Here is a 25653-nt window from a genome sequence, read left to right on the forward strand (position 1 = left end):
ACTTCCTGATACAAATAGTGCACTCCAACACAGATATTTACATTTACTTTGGACTAACGTAAATTTTAGTGTTTTACAAGCAATGTTGCTTCTTAACATGAGAGTTCTGTCGTTTATTCCTACAGGGCTGCTTTGTTTATTCATTTTCACCGTGACGGATGTCGAGGGATTCGCCTCATGTAAGACCGTATTAATATTTATGCTTTGACTTATAAAATCGATTTACATAGTTTTTCAGTATGAATACATTAGCATTTTAGATCAAGTAATTATGTAAAGTTTTGTTGAACATGTGTCTTTTAGCTTTGTACCAGTATGTGTATGTGTGTGTTCGAGTTTAACGTCATTTTCAACATTTTTTTCAGTCATATAAACGACGGTGTCTACTTGTAGCAGTGAGCACAATGCCCAACTTTATAGTGCTGCCTCACTGGAATATCACGCCGTAGACACGTGGCATGATACCCCACCCAGTCACATTATACTGACACCGGGCTGACCAGTCCTAGCACTATCCTCTTAATGCTGAGCGCCAAGCGAGGAAGCTACTAGTAGCATTTTCACGTCTTTGGTATGACGCGGCCGGGGATCGAACCCACGACCTCCCGCACTCGAAGCGGACGCTCTACCACTAGGCTACCGAGGCGGTATAAATAAGAGGTTTTTGAAGAATGAAATTTGAAGAAACTGATAAAAGTATGTAGAATACTATAGATGCATTACGCCAAATCATTGTGGGTATCATTTTTAATATTTCGTACTATAGCTGAATAGATTTTATTGGATCCTTTTTGGTCATAACAACAAATTAAACGAAATGTTAATAACATTGTTAAGAAGATCATTTAGAACCATAGAACAATATGCCAGTGCAAAATCTGACAGCGGGTTAAAGCAAATAAGTTTCTTATCTCTAATTTTTAAGCTTAAATATTGGATTGGAATTAAATCGTACTTTATTTTAAGGAACTTTAAAAGAGGCTTACCAGTCCTCTAATAGACACATATTTGATTACTTACACACTTGCATGACTAATCAAATTACAAGAACCGTAATAATATATTCTTCAATAGCTCGGTAGGTAGGTAGGAACGGAAATTATACACGGTATAACTAACTGTCTGAATACATACAGTATCTTGCATACAAACTATGGCAAAGTAAGAAGTAATAATATCTGACTACCCGCATCAGAGCTCAGTGACGAACTATGCCTTAAAGCTTTATCAGATCACAGTAGTTTTAATACATTTGGGCTTCTGGAGGGCATGAAATCAAGAATTTTAGTATATAATATGCAAAAAAATGAAGATTTCAGTGTTGTGCTTTGTTTTCAATGATTAAAACCAACACGTAGTTAAGGTTTACAAATTAGTAATTAAATGTTTTAATGTAATATGTTTTCAGCCCGAATGTTCAAGTACAACATGACTGAAGTAATGCACCAAAAGCTATTTTTAAGCAAAAGCTCTCGGTGTAAACTGCTGTTCTTTACAGCTAAAATTCTTGATTTCATGCCCTCCAGAAGCCCAAATGTATTAAAACTACTGTGATCTGATAAAACTTTAAGGCATAGTTCGTCACTGAGCTCTGATGCGGGTAGTCAGATATTATTACTTCTTACTTTGTCATAGTTTGTATGCAAGATACTGTATCTATTCAGTCAGTAGATAGTATTTGAAAAATGTAGGTAAAATGGTCAGTTTTCAGATCTAATATCCAATCTGCTCATGGTAAAAGTGCACTGGATAATAGTAAATGTTTTAAGGGACTAATTTCTAAAATAATACTAACAAAACACGTTGTTTTTTTCAACATTGTAAAAGTGCACCTTGAAATTGTAAATATTCATTGGGAATTTCTTTCTATACTTATCACAAAAGAGTGGGGTTTTCTTGCGCATTGTAAAAGTGCATTGTGAGTTTTGTACTACTTCCTAAACTTATCTGACAAGAGGTCTTTCTTTTCGCATTGTTTTTTGTTTGTTTTCGATTTAGTGCCATATGTCAAATTTTTTTTTGTCATGCGACGGCAGGGAGTAAAGCTAACCAGTGTACCTGGATTCTGTACCAGTACTAACCTGTTCTACGCAAGTAACTGCAAACTCCCACATGGATCATAGATGGGAGACGAATGATTTCAGATACAATTCTCATACTGAATCGTTACGGAGAACATACCCCTCGCCCGGGATTCAAACTCACGACCGTACCTTCTATAGATCTGTGCTCTCCCCATTGAGCTACGCGTGCGAGCTCTTTGTGCATTGTAAAATACGCAGACAAATTGTCAACGTTTATAGGGAACAATCTTTTGAACTTATCCGAAAAGAAAGCGCAATGTAAAAGTGGCACATTGTTTATGCTAAGCTGTGACTACTTCCTGAACTGATTTGATAATTCTAATCATTCAGTGCGTGGGGATATTTTTTAAGTTTGTATTAGCGTCAAAATGGCTTCCAAAGTGGCAAAACGCGGCTGACGTTATACAAAATTGTTCATTTCAATCTATATGGACTAATATAAATAGTCAATAGTTCACTAATGACCATAGTTAAATAGAGGAAGATAATAATATGCTGTTGTTTGAATCATTAAAAATGTGCCGTTTGCATTAAGGAGGTAGGTTACCTTGTTACCAGGGTAAATTCAAATTAGTTGAACCGTAGCAATTTGTTGTATTTCGTGTAATATGATATTTTAACTGCTGCAATCTCAATTTTGTTTATCTCTGTCCCTTCAAGTTCAATTTTTATCCAAGTTTGAAGAACATGACCCTCCAAAGGTATTTTATATTGAAAGAAGAAGGAAAATACGGATATTTAACACTTTTCAGTGTATTTTAGTTTCATTGATATCCGTAGAAGTCTGCATAATTGATAATTTTACTTGTATGCGCGTTAGCTTTCTAATATAATTAATTTAAAGGCCGGGGAAGAACTATAAAAAGGGTTCAAGTAGAGAAAATGTCACTCCTTTTGTGTACAGTGAGCAAGCAACATCAGCAGTTTATATCATAATTTCAAAGAAATTAGAGCACAGATCTTTTTGAAATTTTGCACAAAACTTCTTCAGCACCATTGTTATAAGTTTAAAAAAAAATATGTTGAATGATTATCTAGAAGTGTACTTTCCAGAAAAAACATATGTGTTGCCCGCTACAATATTTGAATTTACCTCTCAGATGATTGGCAGCTTCTCCATTGGCTGAGAGCTAATCATGAAACAGCAGTTGTATGAGTCATTCTCTCCTCATTTATTGATAACAATACACAGCAATGCACTAAGTCTTGTCATTATTTTTTTTGTAGAAACATTTAAACAATTAAACATATTTTTTAATGGAACAAGTTAGTAAATTTTGCCTATTTCACCATCACTTGCACATCATTTTGTTTACCTTCCATTTGTCAATTGAATGGCATTTATCAAAATTAAGGGACATTCTTTTCTGCTGTGTATCAAGTTATTTCTGTAGATAGGGAGTTAATACATTTACTTGAGTATTAAAGAACAAAATGCAACGTTTTTGCAGTTACTTGGTGATGTAGATGGGACTTAAATTGTTACAGCAAGTAATGAAAAGAATATGAGGCAATAACTACATTATACATGTAGAAAACATTTTTTTTTTTTTGGAAAATCACATAAATCCAGTGTTTCATTCTGGTACAAGAAAAAACGAAACTGAAAAACATTAATTAGATGCTTTTAGATATCAAACAGACGAATTCTGTGTTTATATGATCAGATTACAGTCGTCTGCCTACTCTCTCATAGGTAGTAAAGCTCTTCCCATAATGCATATGTGCTTAATTGCCTGCCGGCCGGTAATTCACTAAATCAAACCCCGGCCCATAATTATTAATTAGAATGTGTCTGTCGTGGAGCTCGTGTTCCATTGTAACGTATTTTCTTTCATTTTTAAACAACTATGTATAAAAACGAGTTTTTTCGACTGTTTTAGAGCCATTCTGTTAACGACCAGCATAGAATATTTGGGTTATATTATTAGCAAAATACCAAGCACTTTACATGGTACCCTATTTGTCTTAAAGTTTAAAGTAACCATGGCAACAGAGATGTTAAAAAATAGCTTATATCATGCTTTTTGTCATAATTTTTTATAAAAATATTGAATAAAATTATCTTTCCTTGTTAATGTAGCTTTAAAACATATTATTTCTAACGTAAGTTATATTTTCGTGTTATTTGCATTTATTCAAACAAATTTTACAGCTTAAAATACTTACAGCTGTACCCTTCGTCTGGCATTTTTCATGGAAATGTCATTCAGCATGCTGCTGTTTGTCTCATGAATATTTTTGAAATGAAAATAAAATGCCGAAGCTGTGTTCCTTAAATAGACCAGTGTCAACGCTTTTGGATTTTGCCTTTAGATATATAGGTCACGGGTTTCATTTCCATGGTAACATCAATTCGATTCAAGAAACCACACTTTTCTACTGAAATGGTTAATTTTAGATCTCAGTTTTAAGATATAAGTAACAGATTATCAGAGGAAACTGAAAAATATGTATTACAAATCAAACTGCTAGTTTTTTTTTATTTGAAAATGACCGTAACAAGTAACCTTTCAGCAGACTATATTCCAAATAACATTGGTTTTCATCATCCATTTTCTAACATTCCGCATAACATTTCAACATAACTACATGAAAGAAGCAAAATAATAATTATTATTATTCAGAGCAAAAAGACTCATGAAAAATATTTCAGCAAATAATGGTTATGTGAAAATAGTTCAAGGAAAGGAAATGCACAGAATTACGTACTTTCAAAATAAAAGCTATTAATTATGCGCGCTTACTGACACGTAACGTTATGACATAACATTGTTTTGAAGCGTTTCTGCGGCATATATCTGATTATTTAAGAAATAGTAAATCTGTTCCTATATTTTATCAGTTAATAAAATATGGGCAGGAGTTTGGATGCGTAATAATTAAATCAAGAGCGCGTAGCATGTATGGTTTAATTATTCGCATCTGAACGACTGCTCATATTTTATTAACTGATAAAATTATTGGAACATATTTATTATTTCGATTCTAAACACGCAAATAATTTGTATTTTACAGTATTACATTTTCAGCGTAATTCGTCATTCGGATCATATGCAGTTACAATTTACCCCCATGGTTAGAAAGTGTTGCATAACCATTGGAACGTAGAGATATTTGTTCCTTTTTTATTAGAATTTTGAGAAGTATTCATAAACCAGTTATCTAACAGCTCGCAAATTATTTATGAACAGAATAATCAAATTAGGTAAGTTGGCTCTGTGTTACGACTTACAAGCATAATTTTTATATGACGTCACATCATTATGACGTCATACTTTGTCATACATTTATGACGTCACCACTGAATCATAATTAAGCTAATTGAATGCGCTCGTAGGGATCAAAACGTGTTTTACGGTCCGACACATAAGTCAGTGTGACTTTTTATCATAATTATGTTTTTGAAATGTTGTTCTGAACAGTTTGGCCCTGAAATAGTTCGTATATAATGGAACAGAAGTAGAATTTCTTACATCACAATCATAGGGGGTGAAATGTAACAGCCAGCCATATTTTATCGTAGATTCATGTATAGGCGATTTCGCTATATGTTTATATAGCAATTGCTGCGGATCATGTTAGAATAAACCATAAAGCATCAGATCGGAGACAGGTTCATGATTTGTTTTCAGACGAATGGATATACAAACAAATTTAATTGTCGTAAACGTGGTCGTACATCGTCACGTTAGCTTTCGGTTGGACATGCGCACATACAAATATTATGGTAACCTACCTCCTTAATCAAATCAGGTATTTTTTTCAATTTGTATCTATATACTTGAAAATAAGTCTGATATTAAACCTTTTTTTTTATAAAATTTATCACGTCGAGCATTTTACTTTTACGTGCAGTTATCAATAGTTTAATGTTAAATTTCATTTCCATTTATAAATAGTAGATAAAGCAAAGAACTAACTCAAGATATATACTTTTTAATTTCAAACTAACATGTTTCGTCCATTTGACTTCATCAGAGTATAATAACAAAACAGTGTGACGTCATTGGAAAGTACGACGTCAATGACGACGTCAAAAGACGTTCCCCATTTTGGCGTAATATTCACATATAGTAGGATCAAATATAGATTCTTATTCCCTGCAAAAATTGCAATGCAAAAATAATATAAATACAGGCAAGGAAAACTAACTAATATGCAAAAATACATTAGGAAGAATCTGTGTAAAAAAAAGGAAAGACTTAAATAATATTTTAGCATTCATGCCATAAGGACACGCTGTATTCAACGTATGAATCTAGCGAGTCGCTTTCAAGAGTCAAAACCAGTCATTTTTTACCAAGTCGATTGGCATGAAAGAAAAATCACTAATAGAGTGATTTTCAGAATTGAAATGTTCTGATAGGAGTATCAGAAAAATGCCGTATATTAAATTAATGGCCATTCATTCATTGTTAGCTCGACTTTTCGCCCAAACGTCAGCGTCGGCGTCGCTTTTGGTTAAAACTTTTGACAAAGTCAAATCATAATTACTGTCAAAGCTATTGACTTGAAACTTAAAATATTTATTTACTATCAAAGTCTACACCAGGAGAAATAATCCCCATATCTCTGGTTTGAATTTTGACAGAGTTATGTCCCTTTTAAGCCGAGAATGTTTTGGTTAAAGTTTTTGATAAAGTTAAATATCTCTAATATTGTCAAACTTTTGACTAAAAACTTGAAACAGTTATTTGCTATCAAATTAAAGTCTACACAAGGTCAAATAATCCCCATAAACCTGATTTGAATTTTAACAGAGTTATGCCCCTTTTTAACGTAGATTTTTTTTTGGGTTAAAGGTTTTGATAAAGTCAAATATCTCTGCTACTATCAAAACCTCTGACGTGAAACTTAAAATGGTTGTTTACTATCAAAGGCTTCACCAGGAGAAACAAGCTCTATAACTCTGATTTGAATTTTGACAGAGTTATGCCCCTTTTTAAATTAGATTTTTTTTGTTAAAGTTTTTGATAAAGTCAAATATCTCTATTACTATCAAAGATTTTGGCTTGAAACTTAAACTAGTCATTTAATATCAAAGTCTACACTAAGAGAAACAATCCCCATAACTCTGGTTTGAAATTTGACAGAGTTATGTCCCTTCTTAACTTAGAATTTTTTGGTTAAAGCTTTATAAAGTTTTTACTGGCAAAGCTGTAATTCAGAGTCAAGCATGGAGAAAAGTCGAGCGTGCTTTCCTACGGACAGCTCATACTTTTGTTGTTGTTTCTTTTTGAAAGTACGTACAGTACAATTAGATTATGCTTTAGCTAAAATAATAGTACGAATTTGAAAATCGTCAATATGTTAACCTTTTTATTAAATCATATCGCATCATATCAAAAGATTAAAGTGATATAACGTCAAGTTTTAGAACTGCTGTATTTAAAACATTCGATATTTTCTATCAATAATGAAGGAAATTAGCCGGAACATCCAACAGTAATAAGTGATTCTGGTAAGTCAGGTCTATAAAATGAAGTTTAAGGTGGCAGGGGAGTGCAGATTTGCGAATTCCACTCTAACGTGTGGGTACCAGTGTTGAAATATCCGTAGAAATCTCGTTTTGCTTATTTTTCTTTGAAACTACTATGGACCATTGCAGAGACTATAGACTACATATAGACGACTCTCCGGTCCTATGCACCTGTCTCTTTCCAAGCCTCACTTTGAACTCTGCCATTCATCCATTTCTATTTTTAAATCCAATTTCGTAGCATATATGTATAGTACGAACATAGATGCATACCCAGGTGGTGTGGAATGTGTCTGCCAACCACCACTTTATTTCCCTAATTTTCACCTGAAAAAAAAGTGGGTGGATGACAGCCGCGCGTCTGGTCGACTTTTTGTTCTGATATTTATGTTTTAGCCTCAACCGGAAGTACGGAGCTAGGAATTTTAAAACACCCGCCATGTAGAATCATTAACTGTTCCACATTCCCGAGATATATTAAAGAATTAATAATGATAAATAACCAGTAAGATAGATATGCCTTTATATCTACCCTGTCCTGTTTATACAGAAAATCGGCCGGGGCCAAAACTACGAAACTGCTCCCCTGCCACCTTAAGCTTTAAGAATTTACGTAAAACACGTCGAGCAAACGAACACAAATCTTGTCAGACATTTAAATGATTGATTATTTTCATACCTTATTTTGACATTGTGCGCGGGTTGGCAAAATCTTTACCCTGAGCTGTATATTTCATTTGTGCTGTACATTTTTAAAAGCTTATAAATGGAAGATTATCAAACCTATCTTTTAACATTTGCATAGTTTTAAGCAGCACCATGTTCGTGCCTCTATAAGTCGATACTGATAGATATATATGTACGATATCATTTTAAAGTTGTGAACATACTGTTCTGTTACTGTATCTTTCACATTATCAGTTTCATCAAAGTTACATCAAACTTACAAGGTTAGTTTCATAGCCTTTAGAACGCCCCTCGTATGAAATTATTCGTAATATTTTACAAAAAATGTACATAACTGAATATGCATTTACTTTAGACAAATGAATTCCCTTTTACAACCTCCGAGACATTTATTACAAACAAAATGAAACATATACACATTTGCTAGACTCCAGCAGCAATTAAATAAAAGAGCAAATCATTTTGCCACATTGTAAAGTTCTTAATAAAATCGTCTTCGGAAAAAGTTAATCTGTTAAAATATGTACGCCTTTTGTTTATTTTTATGCTTTGAAAGCTTTTATTTTGCAGGGTGTGAGATTAATCAGACAATCTTTGTACCAGAGGAATCAACTGCGATGTTTCAGTCTAATTTTACAAACTCCTATTATTATTTCCAGTTTTACAAATATGACTTTGGTAGATCCCAAAGTATATTTTATCTTTACATTCATAATGATAATATAACAGATGATGACATAAGATATTATGATCGTTCATGGGAAAACAGAACTCACTTCAATGGTCATCGAAACACTAGTAGCAATACATGGGATATTAGAATAGAGATAACCAATATCAGTATGAAGGATAACGGAACGTACCGACTACACTCTTCTGAAGACCTTTGCTTGATCCTGTTTGTAATGCGTAAGTCTTACCAGTATTTTCTGATATATATTAAACCAGGACACGAATCAAAGAATCACTGATGTAAAACAGCAAAGAAGATTTGACGAATTATGTACAAAGTTCTCTTAAAGACGCTGTAAAACAGATTGGCATTGACAATATTGAAGATATTAATAATGAGCTTTAACACATATTTGTTTTTGTTGTGGGTAACGTCGCACCGGCACGATTATATGTCATTTGGCGACTTAAAACACCTTTTTAATGATGTTGTTCACCGGTAAATACAATGTTCGCTTATTTATATAACAAAAAACAAGCTTAAACAACTTTCTTGAATAACTTTTGAAAATAGTCATATGTAAGCTATGTTTGCATTGCATTAGCTGTAAGTCTGATACATATTGTCTCCAGCATAATTGTATATTCTTTACGAAGAAATTCGACCAGAGCCGAAGGAAGCTGTAGAAGAAAATAAACCAGTCTATTTGTATGCGCATCCACATTACTCAGTTATAACTCGTCCTCTAACAAATGCATCAATGGTCTGGCTATTGGACGGGCAATCTGTCAACAAAACAGCAAGTTTTATCCAACAGGATGGTTTGATTTGGATACCACATATAACAAGAGATCTCGATGGCAGGAATGTGTCATACCGGGCCATACAGGATAACGGGAATGTCACCGAAGTCAATTATACTGTGAATGTCAAATGTAAGAATCTGAACTCTCTTGATCTGTTTTAAAATCGTTAATGCAAAGCGGTTGCTTCTTGTTTCAGCATTGTAATTTGACATTATTTCTTCAAATAGTGACAGGATAAATATCAACAAAAAGAATGCATAATTGATTGAAGTTGTAACCTAAAATCAATTCAATTTATTTCACTCAGATCATGCAAATAAACATGACAACATGAGGTAATAATACAATGATATACGAGGCTAAACATTGTTTATTTTTTCAAATTCATTTAGACTTTGTCAAAATGTCATTATATATTTCATATCAATTGTGCACAGAAAAGGTAATAAATTTAGATCATATTTAAAACTGCAATAGCTTCAAACGACTTTATGTTTCTAGGCCAAAAAAAAAAAAGAGTTAAAAAATGAATTAATAGAAAAAATAGCTAATAATATATATCATTCGAGCGGCCTAACGTTTTCTCCTTTTCATTGTGAAACGGCTGATTACAAGTAATGTGACATATGATTCAATAATTATATTAATACCATCAAGTGACTTTATGTACATTCTTCGATGTTAGATTTTAGACATGTTGTTAAAGTTTTAGATAGTGTTTATATCGTGGCAGTAATTTAAGTATGCCATTTTAATAATGTTCCTATAATTGTTAATTTCGTAATAGCGTTAAAACTATACCAAGTCGTCAACGTTAATACTATTTGCATATTATGGTTTTATCTAAATTGACGTGTTAGTTGTCGTGCTTCCATGAAATTAATTTATATTCATAAGTTACGTAAGATGTACCTCGTGGTTACTAGAAACTATCTCAAAGTATGGAGTGATGTTGTAATAGCATGCGCAAACGCCTATCACGTGGTTAATACTAAACGATTTTACGTTATGATGGGTGAATTGCAATATTTTGCAACTGAATTGTCTAATAAGCTTCTTATGTTGCTGAAGTGTGTGTTTGTGTGTGTGTGCGTGCGTGCGTGCGCGTGTTGGTAGTGTTCACATCTGCGTGTTGTAAGTTTCGTTATTGGGAGGCTGCATTTTTTGTACGTGGCATTCCCTATTGGATATTTATCCTTGTTTTGTCCGCTGAAATCTATATCATTTCATCATTCTCATTTCGTATGAAATACCCCTTTGTCTTTTGTGCAGCAAGTCATTTTTCTTTATTCCTCAGTTGTAAATTATCATTTCAAAATGCATAAACATGTTTCGATAAAAAAACTCATTTGAACCTTTGACCCGCATCTTAGAAGAACATGTTGTCATCTTACACTATTTATGCAAAATTATGATAAAAAAATCTATAAATGAACAAGTGATGTAAAACAGACATTACTAATATGAATTTGACAGGGCAAGGTATGATATTGGAGTCAAGATCTCGTTCTAGAATGTATCATATCTTTGTCTTAAAACGGTCGTTTGTCTAAAGTTTTTTTTCATAAATCCGTCTACGGATAAAGCAAATATTGAGTAACACAAAAAAAAAACAATATAACCTAAAGTATGATCATGGTAGACCTTAAATGGTAGGACTACATGTTGCCATGTTGCAATATTCTTTTGTATAAAGTGGTTTTCAAATCCCATGCGTGCAAACTGTAAACTTGATCTGTCATGACTCATAACACTGAAAAAAATATTATATTGTTGGTATATAACTGATATTGATTGGTTTAATTTCATGATATATATCTAAAAGTAAACATGTACGTATTGATTTAAATTTTGCATGTCAAAAATGTTTAGTAGTTTGATAGTCATAAGTCGTAGTGTTCGAGTGTTTAAAAGCCTTCGATACAGCATTATAAATTGTTTAACATGTCAGCTATTCAACAAGTGTTTTAATAATTGTTTAAGAAAATTTGAAAATAAATGTTATGTGCATGCGCACTCCATTATCGTGAAATTGTAATGACTTGATTTGAACATTTAGGTAAATAATGTCTTTTTAAGAATAAACTTATTTAGAACACACAACTTCAACTTTTCAGTTTGATCTCGAAACTATTTTTATGACATACATATCCACAATAATACTACTTGAGATCAAGGTATTCATTATATGCTACAGGTATTAAAAGAACAAGAATGTCTAAATATCTTTATTTTCAATTACTAGAGTATCTTTGAATTTAGATGGACCAAACCAACCTCTCACTTTAGTACCAAGGCAGACACAATATTATCTTGTGAGTGGAGATGTTATACCGGACATTACTTGTGTAACGGAATGTAAACCACGTTGCTCTATTTCATGGGGAAAATATAGCAGCAGTGGAACACTTAGGCTAGGAACAGTCACACCTAAAGATACCGGGGAATACACGTGTACTGCAACAAGGGCTGGCGTTAAAACCGTGGAGCGGACCATTCACATTTATGTCTCCGGTAATAAAAGTTAAGATTCTAGCAATGATTGATGCAGCTGTCTCCTCTTGTTTATCGATGCCTGATTGAATTCTTTGTATCTTCATCTGTTTAAAATATGAAGTTTTATATCGTGTTCCTTTACATGTTATGTCGTTGTTTCGTTTATACCTTTGTTACAAAACAAAACCATGTACATATGTCGGATTGTTTTTTTTTAATTGCAGATGAAAAAGTTTGGTTGATGCAATTATCACCGAACAAAATTGTGTACATCGTTTCTGTAGGGGACATAATGCCGGAAATCATGTGCACTGCTGACTGTAATCCGCCTTGTGACGTGTCTTGGGGTGTTCATAGTTCAAATGGACAGCTTTCGTTAGGGACTGTTGCTATGGGAATGGATGCAGAATATATTTGCACAGCAACTAGAAAAGGCTCAAGTAGAAGAGTTGAAAAGAGCATCACTGTTCATGTTCAAGGTATCTTAACGATTTAAATTATATCAGTCAGACACTAGATATATCATACAAACATTAGCTATTAAAAGTTCCTGAGAACTGTTAAACATAACATGTTGTTTGAAAATAGCTTTAGCTTATAACTACTGTGCTGCTGCATTTCGAACTGCATGTAATATATCTTTATTTCACGATTTGCTGCGGTTTATTGAAATATGATATAGACTATTATTTACATTCATTCATCTTCCACATTGAAGTAGATAAAATTGTATTGATGCTTTTTAAAAGAGCGCTTCTTTCAGATAACACATCTTTTACAACAGCTGTTGCATGCTTAGCCACTGTCCAAGCATTGACGACGTTAGGACTCGGTCTGTGTGCATTTCTTATTTATAGAAGAAACAAAACAGTCGCCATGTAAAACATGTAAGTATTTATTTGTATAGTGCTGTATAATTTATTCTAAAAGATGCAAGAGGCAAAAATATAAAAAAGACAACAATTCAAATAATTTATTCATTGATACAGAACGAATATGCAGTTCATAGGTTCAAATAAAGAACATAGTTTTACTCTTTGGAAATTATGTTCTATTCCTGACCATAAGTGATTCAGTCATTCAACATATATGGGTGTTGAAGTTGTACAATATCTAAATATTTTCTAAAAGAAACTTTTGCTGTTATCGTATAGTCACTCTCCGCCTTTTTCTGTGGGGTGCGGGGATGGATATTGTGCCTTTGTCACGATGTAAGTTATGTAGCACTGTTTATTTCATCCTGTATCATGTCTTGAAACATGGCCTTACTGTCGCTGAACATGGAATCGGATCCGCTTCTTTAAGCCAGCTCTAAACTACAAATATATATATTACGGCATGTGTAGGTCTCAGTATATTAGAATCAATAAATGCAACAGATCATTTTCACTGGCGAGAGAAGAATGTTGTGCGCTTAGTTTTAGTCTCAATTACTTGAATGCTAATGAGGGGTATTTTCTCGCCGTCTCCGATTCATTAAGTTCTTTTGCAAACTTTTCAATTTCACTGTATCTTCGTAATCTCTATTATCGTCAAACTTCACATAAGGGTTGGTTTTGGTACGGGGGATCAGCTCAGTCTAGGGTCAGGTAGCCGTCCAAATGGTCAGTGTCGCTTGTATTTAATGTTGTACTAGTGTTGGTTAAAGGTTTATGGCAAGCTTCTCCATTTCACTTATATATCATAATATTTCTTAGAACCAGTATCCCTCTTATCCAAACTTATCACCCTTACTAAAAAATACAGATATTTGATATTGAACAGTCTTTCTTGTATTTTTGTTAGGTTGGCCGACAATTTTGAAATAAATTTGAAATATATATTTCGCATTATTCTGAAATGTTGTTTGGTTGGCATAACATTTGTATAGAGATGTTTGATATTGGACAGTCTTTCTTGTGTTTGTTAAGGCTGGTCGAACAATTTTGAAAGTCATTGCGTTAGGCTGACTGACTAATTTAAGAAATTTGTTTGACCAGTCGAACATTATAAAGTTATGAATTATTGTAAGGCAAGAACCATCTTTAAAGTCATTTGAAACATTAAGTGATATTTCAAATTATTCCAAATGTGTATTTGGCCTGCCTAACAAAAGTTGTATAGTGATATTTGATATCCGACAGTCTCTTTTGGGATTTTTTTCTAAAACTTTTTTCGACCAGTCGAATGCAATGTTATTATGTATTATTTTACGCCTGCCGAACGGTTTGAAATATTTTTCAAACCATTTAAAATGTTGGTTCAGTCAGCCTAATACCAAGTTTCGTCTGTGAAGATCTTTATTAAAATTTTATGCTTTTGCTAAATGTTCAGTTTCCATATTCATGTATTCACGATCTCAATATCCAAATTTTACAACTAAACGTATGTGCCGAGCAAAAATGAGTTTAAGTAAATATTTTATATCCCTTTTTTCTACATGCTTCGGAAGTTTAGTGCATGTGCATAGGAATATTCTTAAGATGCATTTTATATAATTTTCATGAGCGTTCATGTGAAGTTACAGCAACGTCTATTTACAAAGTTTCCCGTAATATATTGTGTATTACTTCGAAATGTAACTGCCTGAAGATATTTAAGTCTGTTTTCATTTCAGGCTTCAAAACCAGTGCAAGCCAGTCATCCAACAGAAATACGTGTTTTGGTTCAAAATCGACAGTGTAAGTAGAATTGGATATTAACGTATGTTAGAAAAACCTATGTTAGTATTGAAGATCTTGCTTTTTATCGTAATGAAGCTTGTATCTGGAAGGAAGCAAGATACAGGATGCAAAATTGTATTAATACTTGGGCAAAGATCCAAACAGCACAAGCTCTAAATGGATGGACATATTTAAAGTGTGCGTAGACGGTTGTCTCAATCCGCAATTCATTAAATATATAATACATGTATACTGATTTGTTTTCTCTGCCATTCATTTAATTCATAAGCTGTTGCATACTTTTAAATCTCAAACTATCTTAAAAAGCGGAACAGTCGTCACATAACGGTGGTAAAAACCTTTTAATAGAATATAAAGGGAGAGCGTTTCGAAGCATAGAAAAAAAAATCTCCTGTCGTTACGACCTTGGGAAATTGTTTTGACTATTGGCCGAGTAGCCATTTAATAAGTGAATAATATTTAAATACTGTGAAATGCTTTTAACCATAAGAAAACGCACGCTTATCAATATACTTCAAAGAAGTTTGTTCCTTTTAGGGAAGATAGTGGACTACAGCATTACGAAGAGTTAGATACTGATACCCGGTATATAACAACGGTCTCTCGTGAGGTCAATGTGCCCATGACAGGTATGTACAATTTCTCAAAGAACTGTAGACAAGTTTAGTACATATGATGTATTAAGACATATTGTATGGTAAATCATCTGCTATAGTGTATTTGACGAAGTTTATGTAAGGTCACGAATATTGTAAATAAGATGTTTTTTTGCGCTTCATCCGAGTAGGTCACATATGTGCGCGACTGAATTCATGACTGGTGTGCATGTCTTCCAATGAATCACATCGACGTTATGTCTGGCAATGTAATTTTGCTTTTGCCGAGCAGTATGTGACCTTGCATTATCGTTTATCAGCGCACTGGGAAGCTGATTCAGAAAAAGGTAACACCACTGGACGGGAAACCTAAGCAGTATAACGCTGGACATATAGATTATAGAAGAAATGAGGTCTAGATCAGGATTTTTTACCTTCCCCCGCCCATTATTCCGTCCCAAGTCATGACACTGACCCACCAAATTAATCCTGCTCCAGCAAGCAATTATCAGCAAAACGTTAACCTCGACAGCGGAAATCGCGAAGCAACGCTAAGATTGAAACTTGAGAAACTTGACACCTCATTAAACATCACCTTTGCGCATTTGGCATAAGTCAGACGTAAATGACGTTGAGCCTGGAGCCACCGAATGCTTAGATTACGATTGTTAATAATCTGACATGTCTGTAAATTATTTGGAAACCATAAAATTTTATCACGCAGTAAGCCGCTGTATTTTAAGTCCTTTTTGGAAAGTAATATTGTTACAATTAAAGACGTCTGGGATTATTCAAATAGAAATTTCATTTCAGAAAGAGAGCTTCTACGAAAATTAAAGAAGTCCACTAACTGGATTGCAGAGTGGATGAAACTTAAATCCAGCATACCAAAAGAATTTACGAATATCTTAAAGCTAGGTTCCCAAATACAGGTTAATGATCAAAATAACCGAAATATCATTTTGTCCCAAAGAAATTTAACTGTCTGTACGCGAAATGGAAACGTAATTCAGCGTAGTAAATTGCAAACACGCGACATTTTAAATTTATTTGTACGACATAATCAACCAAAAAAACTTCATACAGAACAAAAATGGGAAGAAAAGTTTAAAACTACAAGCGTTTTGATAAATTGGAATTGTACTTGGTCAAATTTGTACCGCTGTTACTCCACAAAAAAAGCTAAGCAGTTCCAATGGAAATTTTTACATAATTGTATTTTCACAGAAAACAAACTAAGTTTGATGCGTCTCTCAAACGGTATTTGTAACATGTGTAAATCTCACAGGGAAACATTAATACATTTATTCTGGGAGTGCGAAAAAGTAAAACCAATCTGGAAAAATATTCAAACAATATCAGAGGAACCATTTAAAATACTGAATATTAAGAATATTTTTTCGTTTGAAGACATTGCTTTTGGACTTTCTTCAAATAATGTTAATTTAATCAACACGTTTATATTCGAGACTAAATGGCACATTTGGAAATTTCGGAATTTTCATAAATTCAGAGCTGAATTAGAAACCCCTTCACTTAAGAATTTAAAAATTTCAATAACCAACACCGTAAGACAACAAATACAGTATCAAAACACGACTAATGAAAACCAACAAGTGGTTTATTATATAGTAAATACAAAATGTTCTGTTGAAAAAGAATATTAAAAAAGAGATTAAAAGAGGAAATTAATGTAAGATAATCTGAATTTTTGATTGATAATCAGCACTAACATGTTCAAAGTGAAAATAATGTTGAATTTTAATGTTTCTAATATTTCAACTTTTCTTCTAATTCACAAGATTATAAGAAACAAGTCAACATTCATATACCATATGTGTGGTATACAAATACCATTATAAAAACTTTTTTTGTATATATGTCAGAGTGCATCATCATTGAAAATAACGGTTTTCAAGTACAACGAAGATCTTGGATTGCATGCCACAAATCTTGATTTTTAATGTATTTTCTTTCCTTCCGTTTTGTATTTATTGAAACTTATATTAATGACATGTTTATGTTATTACTTTAGAGTCATTAAACTGTGATTTTTTTCTCTGAAATACCAGCTAGTTAATTGTTGAAATGAAACTTAATTCTGAATCATGTACGATAAGATATTTGTAAGCCTGAAAACATTTAGTCAAAAGAAACTTCGTCAAATTTTACTTGTCATTTCGTTTCGAACAAGTTCTATTTCACTGGCGAAGTAACTATTATCTTTAATTACTGAATTTATTATTCAAATGTTTGTATGAATTGGTAATTTAATGTCTTCTTCTATGTTATTGTCTTGTAAATGTTCTTACCTTATAAAATAAATGGGGTTATCCTAATAGGGAGCCCGAAAAAAAAAATCTGACATGCCTAGGGCTTCATGGCCCTTATTTGGTTTGTGTTCTCTCTCGTACGGTAAAGAACAACTTGTCTACATATGATGTGTTGAATTGCTGTACTTGTAACAATTTAAAACCTGTGCCTTAGATTTATTAGCCTCATCTACCGGTCTTGACGTGCAGTCGTAACCTATGGTCTGCCTAAACAAAAGCTATCTCTCCACTTCCAGATCAGTGAAAACACCACCGCAGATTAGTAAACGTGTTGCAACGACAGTCTTGCAACGTCACGGGCACTTACACCCGACGAAACCACAACATAGTTTGAATTTTCGCATTTCAGCGAAACTCTGACATCTAGTAAAAGAGACAAATTGAATTAGAAATGTGATTGATTGCATACGGTTCATTTGCATATGCCAAACTTTGCGTTACACTATTTTGTCAGCTTTGAGGACAAATATCCAATAAAATGTGAGACTAAATAGTGTAATATATTCAACATGTACGCAAATATGCATATATCAATACTTGAAATTGTCGCACAATTACTTTAAGTAGTTATACATTGCAAACATGAAAGTACACAGTTTCTTTTTTGTCAATATATTTGTCGTATGTGGCAACAAACAGTAATTACTTTAATAATTTAGTTTCGATTTAAGTGACAGGTAGGCTTTGCATTTTTGTGTAGCTCACCAAAATGTAAATGCTGTAGACCAGTTCAGTAGTTTGGATTTCTTCAATGTTATATTTTTACGATATTAGTTTCGTCGAAATCCAAGAATAAATGGTCGGTGTCATAACACCAATTGGTTATATGTGAGAGTAGCACCAGCATTGTCTGAGGGAAAGAGTAAAACAGGGTTTCTTAAGAAATATAGCAAAAATTCTAATGTAATTAGACAATCTACGTAGTACTAAATAGTTTCCAGTTTTACTTCATGTTTTGATCTGTCTTTGCAGCGCTTCCAACCGAAGCCGGTTTAGAGATATACGAAAATACCAAAGTATCACCTACTTCTAACCAAGGAGTCACACTGACGCACAAGTAGGACGCTGAAATCTCTCGCCATTTAATTGGAATGCAATAGTGAAGTAAACATCGAAATGTACTTGAACAAAAATTAGGCGGTGGACTTGAAGAGCACAATGGTTATCTCTTTGCTGTTGAATTTAAGCAAATGTTAGCAAAACCTGAAACCTTTAGATTGAATAAGTGTATGTGAACATAGATTTACTCATGCATATATGCAGTTGTATCGGCCACTGGAACATGCACCGACTGGCAATTTAACAGACACATCACCTTCCACTGTCTTCCGACTTAGCTAATTAAGCTTCTTTAGCTACTCTGTAAATAAATACAATAAATGTCATCACATTTAATACTATTAATGGGACATGCCTGCAGAGTTATATCAAACTCATCAAAATTGAATATAGAAATTCTCTATAAGTTTATATCCCACCCCGACAAAAATGTTGCCTTGATATTATGCAGAAACTGTCCTTAATGCGTCATTCACGTGTTAAAGTAAAAATGCTTAATCCAAATATATCAACTCAAATAATTGATTTAAGCTATGTGATGCTATCTGTCTTATTGGTAGGTTATATGTCCTCATATATGATGTGCCTGTACTTCATATTGTATCTATTGCAGTGATGAATTCATCTCTGATATGTTTTAAATCGCCTCACTTCCTTCAATGTGATTTGCACGGGGTTGTTTTTTTTTGTCAGATGAACTAACCTGCATAAGATGTTAAATATGAAATAATGTTTCTAACAGATATGAATACAAATTTTTCACAGAGCATTGATTTATTTCAAGTATGCATATACTTTTACATGAAACGTTTCATTAAAAGAGTATTCAAACATACTGCAAATATTCGTAACATGCTTATGTTAAAACGTAACTTTTGATATGACAAGTCATTCTCTTTTATACATTAATACCCGTCTTTGTTATGCAATAATGTACATACTGTTTTTGGCTTTGAAATTACGATACAAATCTGTTTTTCTCTCTGCTTTTTATTATAACTTATAATGAATTATATGCTACAAAAACCCTATTTATGTAAAATAAATTCATGTTCGTATACTAAGTAGTAGTGAATTTGTGATTTCTTTGCTCGAATTCAATACAGGCTGAAATCAAAGGTAATATTTTGTTGTGGACACTACTAGGTCCATCATTTTATATTCTTTAAATCCACTAAACGAATATCAAATGATGGACATAGTAGTGTCCATAAAAAATATTATTAGTATATGACACTGACTCAATATAAGACCTTTTATTTCAGCATATATTGAATTCGAGCAAAGAAATCACAGACTTAATGTGAACGATAAGAGGGTTTCTTTTTTAAACATTTGATCGAATGTTTTAAAATAGACCCTCTTATCATTCATATTAACCATTGACGCTTGTTCGCTTTCTCATGTGTCCTTCCAAACAGCCCTTTGTGTTATTATAATGATATATCTCATATTCTTCGATTCTAATTCCACTTAAGGACGTATGCTGCAGTTTTGGGTAAAACATTTCCCAATAATAGATTTTGTTCAAACTTTGTATATGAACACAGTGTCATGTTAGAAACAGAATTATGAAAAAAAAATCGAATGTCACCATGCTGGGATTATCTGCCCTTAAATATGCAAATTTGAAGAAAAATCCAGTTTTAAGTGCAGATAACTCCTAAACAAGCACGGTGACCTTTGATTATTTTTGCATTTTTCTGTTTCTAACAAAGTTTGAACAAATTCTATTATTGGGAAATGTTTGCCTCATCTCTCATACAAGAAACTGCCGCAAGTGTCTTTAATGCTTTTTCTCGCGAACAGGCGCAGTCAAACCGAGCAGTTTGGTTGTATTCTAAAATTTCAAAGGATCTGTTCACAGAATTTATATATAATAACAGAGTGTTAAATTTTCCTAATTTCAGAAAACAGTCAGACGATAGCTATAGATAAAATGAATTGTATTCCGTTTGATATTTCATACCGTATTTCTTTCTTTTCGAAGTGTAATAGAGTTCTGCCATCATGCGAATGCGTTTAAAATTTTGTGCTGGATCATAGTTTGTATATCGTGATTCTATTTGGCTCTACAGTGTGTTGTATTGAGAGTAGTACCATGCTTTGTTTTAACGCATTATCCTAGTGATATATCCCTAAAACCATGGACGCTTATTCAGAAACATTCGAGTTTTCAAACGAAAGCCGAAACCAACATCAAAGTCAAACTATACATTTGTTGATGGTCGTTGTTCAAATACGTAATAGGGGTTTTGTATTTATGTATTTAAATGACCATTTCTCTGATAAAATATATTTAATTCTTGTCAGCACTCTTGATATTCTCAATTTGCCCCATTCGTCAGTGGATTTTATATGGTCTTGTTCAATGAGTCGAAAAATTGGGGAAACTTTTTGATAAACTGGAGATAATCAGGTAACGTCATTTATTCGGATAATGTGGGATAAAGCCTGGATTCGGCGTACGGCAACGGAAATCATTTCATTAATTAATTGCAATAAGCGAGTTAATTTATTACAAGGGCAACGTTACTTTCTGTCTAAAGTTAAAATGTGAGGTTAAAACATCTGACACGTTAAATAATTAAAAAATATCTTTCAAGATCAGCTCGAAATGTGCGGATCTCCATGATCATGGGCAAATATCTTGAAAAGAAGCACACGGAACTTTACATTTTATTCCACAATATTATAGTCATATTAATTATTTTGTATTTATGGCTGTGAGAAATTTCATTACAATCTACAGTGTAGAAAAAAATATGTCGAAGATGTTATCAAATTTATGATTTTCCCATAGACTCCCATTATGAAAACTTGTGTTATGTCATATAATGTGTAAAACTACCTATGATGGAGACTTTATCAGTGTGAAACAATAAGAATTGGAATGACCTATGTAAATTTAAACCCAGCTTCACCTCGTTTGAAGTAGTATTTGTCACACATGCTGCGACCACAAAACGTATGTCACTTAATCTGAATCATTAAGTATTCACTTTATACTCGTAGAAATTAACCAAACAACTTCAATGTTGACAACAACACTAAATGAAAGACAAATGCCGTAGCGAGGTGGCAATTAAGTAACAAACTAAACGTAATAGGAGCAGTATGTTGATAAAGTTACGTTTTTACATAAATAAAAAAGTGATATGATTTTAAACGCGCAACTTTCGACCAAACAACTTAAATGTTGACAAAATACTGAATGTAAGACAATTGACGGGCGGAACTAGCCAGTAAGTAGCTGGAGCAATATTACTATACTTAAAAATAAGTCGTGCTTTATTTCAAATAAGCAAATAATATTATACTTTCGGGTTCCAGTTCTGGCTTTTACTTGTACTGCACGTCTGAAATAATATCATATCAAAATTCTACAATAAAGACTTAAATGATTGGAAATATTCTCAATCCTCTAATTCTAGACAGACGAAATGCGCAGGCAAAAAGATTCCTCATGTCTGAAATCAATGACAGAGGGATTGCTCAATCACATCTGAAATCATAGACAGAAAGGTTGAAGAATCATGTTAGAATTCATGAACAGAAACATTTCATTAATCATGTCTGAAATCAATGACAGAGGGATTGCTCAATCACATCTGAAATCATAGACAGAAAGGTTGAAGAATCATGTAAGAATTCATGGACAGAAAGATTCCTCAATCATGTCTGAAGTCAATGACAGAGGGATTGCTCAGTCAAATCTGAGATCATAGACAAAAAGGTTGAAGAATCATGTAAGAATTCATGGACAGAAAGATTCCTCAATCATGTCTGAAATCAATGACAGAGGGATTGCTCAGTCAAATCTGAGATCATAGACAAAAAGGTTGAAGAATCATATAAGAATTCATGGACAGAAAGATTCCTCAATCATGTCTGAAATCAATGACAGAGCGATTGCTCAGTCAAATCTGAGATCATAGACAAAAAGGTTGAAGAATCATGTAAGAATTCATGGACAGAAAGATTCCTCAGTCATGTCTGAAATCAATGACAGAAAGATTTCACAATCATGTCTGAAATCATGGACAGAAAGATCACTCATTGAAAATCATTTCTGAAATCATGGACATAACAACTGCATAACTATTTTTCAAAATCATGGAAAGACAAATTGCTCAGTCATGTCTGATTTCATTGATAGGAAGACTATAAGATTCTGTCACTGGTCGTAGGTGCAGATGTGAAAATCCAGCTCGGTGGTAACTGTTTTAGGCGATAAAGAGCCTCTGCTGAGTTACCGCGTTAACAGTTACTCGAGAGCCGGGTATTCCCATTATGCACAACTACAGCCAGTGATAGAATCTTTTTCTTGCATGCCATATTCAAATCGTCAAATATCAAACACCGATTGTTCAGTCAGGTCAAAATGTCTGAAATCATGGATAATCCGATTGCTTAAAATGCTTTGAAATCCTGAACAGAAGGATTTCATAAACACTATCTAAAACCAAACCTGTCTTATTGACAGTAAATTTCGATTTTGACCCACTTATAATTAGAAAAATCTTTAAAAAGTGAAAGTTAAATAACAGTTCTTAACTTGTATTATTTAAAAGTCCAACATCTCCTGGTTGGATATGAAAAATGTCTACCACAACATTGATAGCGTTTAAACAATATCGAATGTTGATACATATGTGCATTTACTCATGTTACGGAGAGTAGATTTTAGTGACCATCTGTATTTTTGGACATAAAGAAATTAAACATTAACGCAGTTACTTAATTAAAAGAAACCCTTTAATGCAACATGTTTGAAAAACACATCCGATACACAAGCCAATCAATATGACATTTTCTACCGTCGATACCGAGAGAGAATAAAGGTATATGACTGACAATTTAAAGCTGTATTTTTAAAACAAAAATTTGAATATTTACATTTGTTATAAATATAAAATTGAACATCGTATAGAAGAAAAATGGCAGCGCTTTGTCAATTATGTCCTAAACACCACACAAAAACGTTGTGGATGTGCTACGTATAGCACAGTGCTGGAATGGCGATTCTATAAATACATTCAACTCCGTTACGAAAGTGATAAAATTTACAAAGAAATGAAAACATAAACCTAAATAATATATTGTTGTTGTTTTTTCTACCATGGAAACATGGTTTTGGAACTTTATCAAATGTTTTACGACATTGCTTAAAAAACAACACAATAAGTCGACATATTACAGTACTGGCAGTGCTAAAGTATTAGAAACCTGTCACCTAACATAAATTCAAAAACAATACATTTCATTTAAGAGACAGCCCTTGAAACAGTACATTTTCAGTTACCTTCATAACACTAAACAGCAACTAAACTAAACTACCAAATGTGACATTCATACAAAATCTGTATATACAGCAAATATTGGAGCATCTAGTAACGGAAGTGATAATGCGTTACGGAAACTGTGTTACATACATAGTTAGGCCTATATTCAAACTGCTGTGTGTAATAGATTACTGAGCATAATATAAAAATACCAGGGCTCTTCAGAAACAGTTCAAATGATAAAGCCCTCTTATGATTCGGTGTTTCTATCATTCTACGATCACCGTCAAAGAACTTCGAACATTTCTTGATTTTCCTGTCTTTTCTAAATAATCAATTACTATGTACGCGTCTGATTTCTTTTATCCTTTTACATCTTGGAAGAACGTGACTTTGCATTTGTTACTATATTTCCCTGATTCAGTAAGAAAATTAATCAGAACTTTATCATGAGCCATGTCTTAAAACATGCAGCCATCCAGATGTCTCTTCTCGCACACACATTTCTGTGATTTGTCAGCAACAGTTGAATTTGCATTTTTCGGTTACTTTTCTGATATTAGTGTCTTTGTCTTCCATTCTCTGAACAATTCCAACTCACTTAATAGCGTTAAACGTTTCCTTACTAACAATTTCTGTCTTTTATTCTGTCACATCGATGTTTCGGGCGTTCAACATTCAACAGTTTCTATTGGATAATAAAATTTGTAAAGATCATTTGAAAGCAAAGAATGCAGTCAAGCAGAATAATAGCAGACTCGGTTTGATTAAGTCTGTTCAAATCAGTGTAAGTGATGTGTGACACTATATCATTTTTGCACATGGAATAAAAATAGTCAAATTTGTCAAAAAAAGGGAAATTCAGAGAAACCAAATTACAATAAAACAAGTGCAAGAATACCTTATTTCAACTACATAAATAACAAAATTTCTATGTAACCTCCATAACATAATATCTTCTCCGTAACAGAATAAAACATGTGGTCGCCGAAGGCATATTTCTTTTTAAAAAAATAATTATATATAAGGTTTTAAATATATTATAATGACGAGAAAATTGCTGAAACCAGAAGGAGTCATATCGAGTGCAGTAACTAAACAATGACAACTTCAATGCAGTCAGACAAACTGTCTCACCTCCATAACTGTATTGTGGAAAAAATCATGTTCTGTATCACTTTTCTACTGAGAAAATAGTCAGAAAAAATATATATTTCTTGAATCTGAGTCAGTTTTGTCATGTTTCTTTGGCCAAACTTTCATGTATGAAATTTAAATGTCGCACTGGAATTTACGAACACGTTATCTCTTCCGTAACGGATATGTTTAAAGAGGCATATTTATTGCAGCACTATATTTAATGTATTGTTTTACGTTCAAACCAAATTGGAAAAACAGAGAAAACACATTCTAACACCGTAAAACATAATCACATGCACATCATATATTAGAATGTTTTTTTTGTATATATTTATGAACTTACCTCATT

General features: G+C 33.0%; 1 protein-coding gene across 2 annotated transcripts; it reads left to right on the forward strand.

Annotated features, from left to right (window-relative positions):
- LOC123531984 (pregnancy-specific beta-1-glycoprotein 7-like) lies at nt 1-19788 on the forward strand. Of its 2 annotated transcripts, none has more exons than XM_053517824.1 (9): nt 1-179; nt 8824-9162; nt 9583-9861; nt 11995-12246; nt 12453-12707; nt 13013-13115; nt 14825-14888; nt 15429-15520; nt 18793-19788. In XM_053517824.1, the coding sequence occupies exons 1-6, from the start codon at nt 83-85 to the stop codon at nt 13108-13110; spliced, it is 1320 nt and encodes a 439-aa protein (XP_053373799.1). In that variant the 5' UTR covers nt 1-82; the 3' UTR covers nt 13111-13115; nt 14825-14888; nt 15429-15520; nt 18793-19788. The 2 variants fall into 2 exon arrangements, with proteins under 2 accessions (XP_053373799.1, XP_053373798.1); XM_053517823.1 differs by having other exon boundaries at nt 5-179; nt 12992-13115.
- Nucleotides 19789-25653: the final 5865 nt, after the last annotated feature.

Source organism: Mercenaria mercenaria, chromosome 11, assembly GCF_021730395.1.
Source record: "Mercenaria mercenaria strain notata chromosome 11, MADL_Memer_1, whole genome shotgun sequence".
Lineage (NCBI taxonomy): Eukaryota > Metazoa > Mollusca > Bivalvia > Venerida > Veneridae > Mercenaria > Mercenaria mercenaria.

Bases quoted from the DNA above. Each gene is read 5' to 3' on its own strand.
- LOC123531984 (XM_053517823.1), top strand. From the start codon at position 83: ATGTTGCTTCTTAACATGAGAGTTCTGTCGTTTATTCCTACAGGGCTG. The intron at 180-8,823 runs GTAAGACCGTAT...TTTATTTTGCAG, and splicing joins TGTCGAGGGATTCGCCTCAT to GGTGTGAGATTAATCAGACA. The intron at 12,247-12,452 runs GTAATAAAAGTT...TTTTAATTGCAG, and splicing joins CATTCACATTTATGTCTCCG to ATGAAAAAGTTTGGTTGATG.